At 29.9% G+C, this 3,768-nt stretch overlaps 1 protein-coding gene across 1 annotated transcript; it reads right to left on the reverse strand.

Annotated features, from left to right (window-relative positions):
* Nucleotides 1–2,921: 2,921 nt before the first annotated feature.
* LOC133813236 (V-type proton ATPase subunit G3-like) lies at nt 2,922–3,540 on the reverse strand. The gene is made up of 3 exons (XM_062246861.1): nt 3,450–3,540; nt 3,219–3,319; nt 2,922–3,059 (listed from the first exon to the last, which is right to left on the reverse strand). The coding sequence occupies exons 1-3, from the start codon at nt 3,538–3,540 to the stop codon at nt 2,922–2,924; spliced, it is 330 nt and encodes a 109-aa protein (XP_062102845.1).
* Between the last annotated feature and the right edge of the window lie 228 nt (nt 3,541–3,768).

The raw sequence follows: 3,768 nt of genomic DNA on the forward strand, positions 1-3,768 counted from the left end.
AGAATTTCCTACTGCAAATGACATGTCATCGCTGTAGTGCGACGACTGCGTTTTGTCGTCGTAGAGTGCTACACATACAGATCTATAGCGACGTCGTTTTGGCGATGATATGTCATCACTGTATACCTACAGTGACGATAGGCTCTTTTTCTTGTAGTGGTCAAATCAACTATTCAATTATTGAAACGATGCCTCAAATTCTAAAGACTACTTAAGATGCTAGTCTGACTCTATCATCTATTTATATTTAAATACAAGTTAATAAAAATATTATAATATTCGAAAATATGCTTACGGCTTGATTATCTACAAAGTAATTTTTTTTTAAAATAAACAAAATATTAATATACCAACAACAATAAATCATTTATTAAAAGAAATGAATTATGTTTAAAGATAATATTTTATAATCCCTTAACTCAAATTAACAAAAGTATTATTTCATACCAAGTTATTGTTTTATTATTTAATTACTTAAATGTAGGAATTTTTTTCTCTTTCATCTTCCCTTCCTTTTGAGAGTTAAAACAACCATCTTCTTTTTCAAATATAATGACAAATGGTAAGATTATGTCAATAATTATTTACAAAAAAAAAAAGAATATTATATTCATTGTAATTAAACTTTCGTTGATATTTTATAAAGATGAGGGATAAACAAACTCAAAAAAGAAAACTTTATAAAGATTTATGAGAAGAGAAGAATGAAAAGCTTCTTAAAAAAACAAAGAGAAAGTAATGCTAAACAAAAAGCCTCAACAAACAATCCAATTAGTATACATAAATCCAGTTGATGTACATGATTCTTGTTGATTTGTTGCTCATCCAATGGCTACATTGAATGCTCCTGAAGTATCAGTCACTAAGTAAATGTTTGCATCATTAACTTAGCGACCAATACATTCTTAATTTGTAGGATTAAATATGGGAAAAATGTATGATAGTTTCATGCTATGAATATTACTATAACAAACTACAAATATGAGAAAATTCCAAATCAATCTTATTATTTTTCGGAAGATTGTTACTACTATTTGTGGTTGATATGTATGTTAAGATCGAGACACGAAGAATGGATTATTTTAAAAGGAACCAAAATTATTTTTGCTCGGAGATATATCAAGGTATTGTTCATACCATCACTCTTGGTGAAAGGAATGCTTCTAATGTCAGGAAGCGAATGATTTTGACCCCGTCATTTATTGGAGGTCTGAAAGACACATGCGAAAAAGAAATATGCAAACAATGACTTTAGTTCAAAGCAATGGAAACCTAACATTTTCTTAACAATCACACTAGTTACCCAGTTGAGGCCGGCTCTCTCTCTTCTCTCGTAGAAATGTATGTGGAGACTATGCCCAGAAATTGATAAAGTGTGTAATCAAGTAAAAAAAGGAAGACTGACAATTGTGTCTTTTAATTTTTTTTCCCCTTTTTTCTTTTCAAAGTTTCAATTGAGGATCTTGTCCATAACCGTTGACATTTACTATCATTGATTGTCTTTTTGTTTTCTTTCGTTCTCTCCTCTTTTCTTTTCTTTTTAGTTCTTTTAAGTTTAAGTTTAAGTTTCCTAATAACTAAAAGAACCGAATTTTTTCGGACCACCACCACACCGAGCACAAAAATACATGCCATTCAATTCATGCTTACAATAACTTTTACAGCCTCTCTACCCCATCTTTAGAAAAAGGCTCTATACCAAGTTCCTTCGAAATTCATGCAACTTCTTGTACTCTAAAATAAAGTACAGTGAAGAGAAAAAAATTCTTGGGAAAACTTCATTCTTGAATTAGAATTTAGAAGGGGACAAAAAAAAAAAAAAGAAGAAAACTATAAATAAAGTGAGTTTCTCAAATTTCCAATCCCTTTTGCTCAATTGTTGATGCTCTCGTGGTTGTCATATGAGCTGGAAATGATTTTCTCTTTCAATGTTCATCTAAGAAACCCGACTTTTTTCTGTGAGAAAGAATACTATAATTGTGTTATTATATATTTTTTTTATATATAAATTAATTTATAAATTTGTACTTTTGTTTTGTTTTGTTTTAATATAAAATATTGTATGCAACTAAACTAAGAACCCCATTTGTATTAGTTTGAGCTTTCAGAATCGGTTTGACGGAACAAGTTAAAATCAAACATGTACAACTAAACTACAAACAAAACCAAATATCAACATCTAAAAACATCAGAATCACACCTAACAACACTATATGAATAATGAAAACACAAATAAAATCTAAAGACACTAAAGAAAAAAGAAAAAGAAGAGAAGCTAATCCAATTACGTAGTCGATAAAATGAAAGGGAAGCTGCTGAAAAAAAAGAAAAAAGAAATCAACAGTGAAAGTACGATTGAATCCGATAAAGAAAGAGATGATTTCTAGAAAAATAATAGAGGAACAATATGAAAACGAAGAGTTAAAAATGTAGAATCCACGGGGCATTATTATTATAAACAAAGTAGACATAAAATCTACTTTCTTCATGGATAAATGATATTCTTGTTTCAGTACAGTAAATTAAAAATCAGAGGCAGAGGCAAAACAAAGTAGATTGAAGTTAAATTTCACGTCAAACAGAAGTAGAAAACATATCCATATTTTGTTACATTAAAATTGTAGTGACAGGACCTTTCTCAGTATGACTGCCACAGGATATTAGAAAGACTCATAGGATGTGCTTATTCTATAACAAGGTCATCTAGTCACTCCTTTATTCTTGGTAGCTAATGTCTTTCGCTTACCTAAAGAATAAAAACCACAACTATTAGTACATTCAAATATTCTTCTATTAGTTTATCAAATAAATATATGTATACATATATATTATTCTATCAGTAAATATTAGAGATATTAGAAGATAAATAGAACACAAAGATAATGTGATGTTAAGTCATACATACATGGTGTCATTAATTTTTAATTTTTAACGGTTGTAACATAGTTGAGCAGCATGGCAACGACATCTGGTGAGACTTTCAAGGCAGATTCCTTCAAGCTTTGGATCCTAATCTGGGTTTCCTCTTCAAGCTGTTTGGCAATGGATTCAGAGCTCGTCTGAAATATATTGTAACTAATAATAATGAGTGAGTAGAAAGAAGAGATCTTCTTCATCTCCATGGATATTATGATCAAATTTATGCATGGCATATATTAATTCTGATATTTATTAATAACAGTACGTAGTTAATGACGATCATCGATCAATGATGATACCTGGGATTTTCTATTTTGGTGGTCAGCTTCCATGTTAGAGCGGTAAAGTGCCATTTCCTGATCTGCTTCGTCTTTCGCTTGCTTCAATCGAACCGTCCTTACTAAAACATTATAGAAGACAATGTAGTGTAATGTAATAATTAATAATGCCATTAAACATGTATAATATCACATTATCAACCCATATTATCATATATATATATATATATAGAAAGAGAGCTTTTTATTTACAGTTTCTGGCGCTAGAAATAATATGCTGAGCCTCTTGTTCTGCTGTTAGTAGCATCTGTATGCCTCCGTGTCCTGATCTTAAGGAATCCATGGCTACTACATAAAACAAAATCAGTCATAATCTCATCTCAAAACAGCTGACTATTATTAATATTATGATGAAAATTCTATTCGATTGGCTATGACCGGTGATTGTCAAATTCTTATTGATGATTTAAAAAAATTGTTATGTTGGTCTAATTGGATTATATTTGATAACAATAAGATTAAGAATTGAAATTTTTTCTCAATAAATCTATAGTACCTGATGAAAAGATTT

Source organism: Humulus lupulus, chromosome 1 (assembly GCF_963169125.1).
Source record: "Humulus lupulus chromosome 1, drHumLupu1.1, whole genome shotgun sequence".
Classification (NCBI taxonomy): Eukaryota; Viridiplantae; Streptophyta; class Magnoliopsida; order Rosales; family Cannabaceae; genus Humulus; species Humulus lupulus.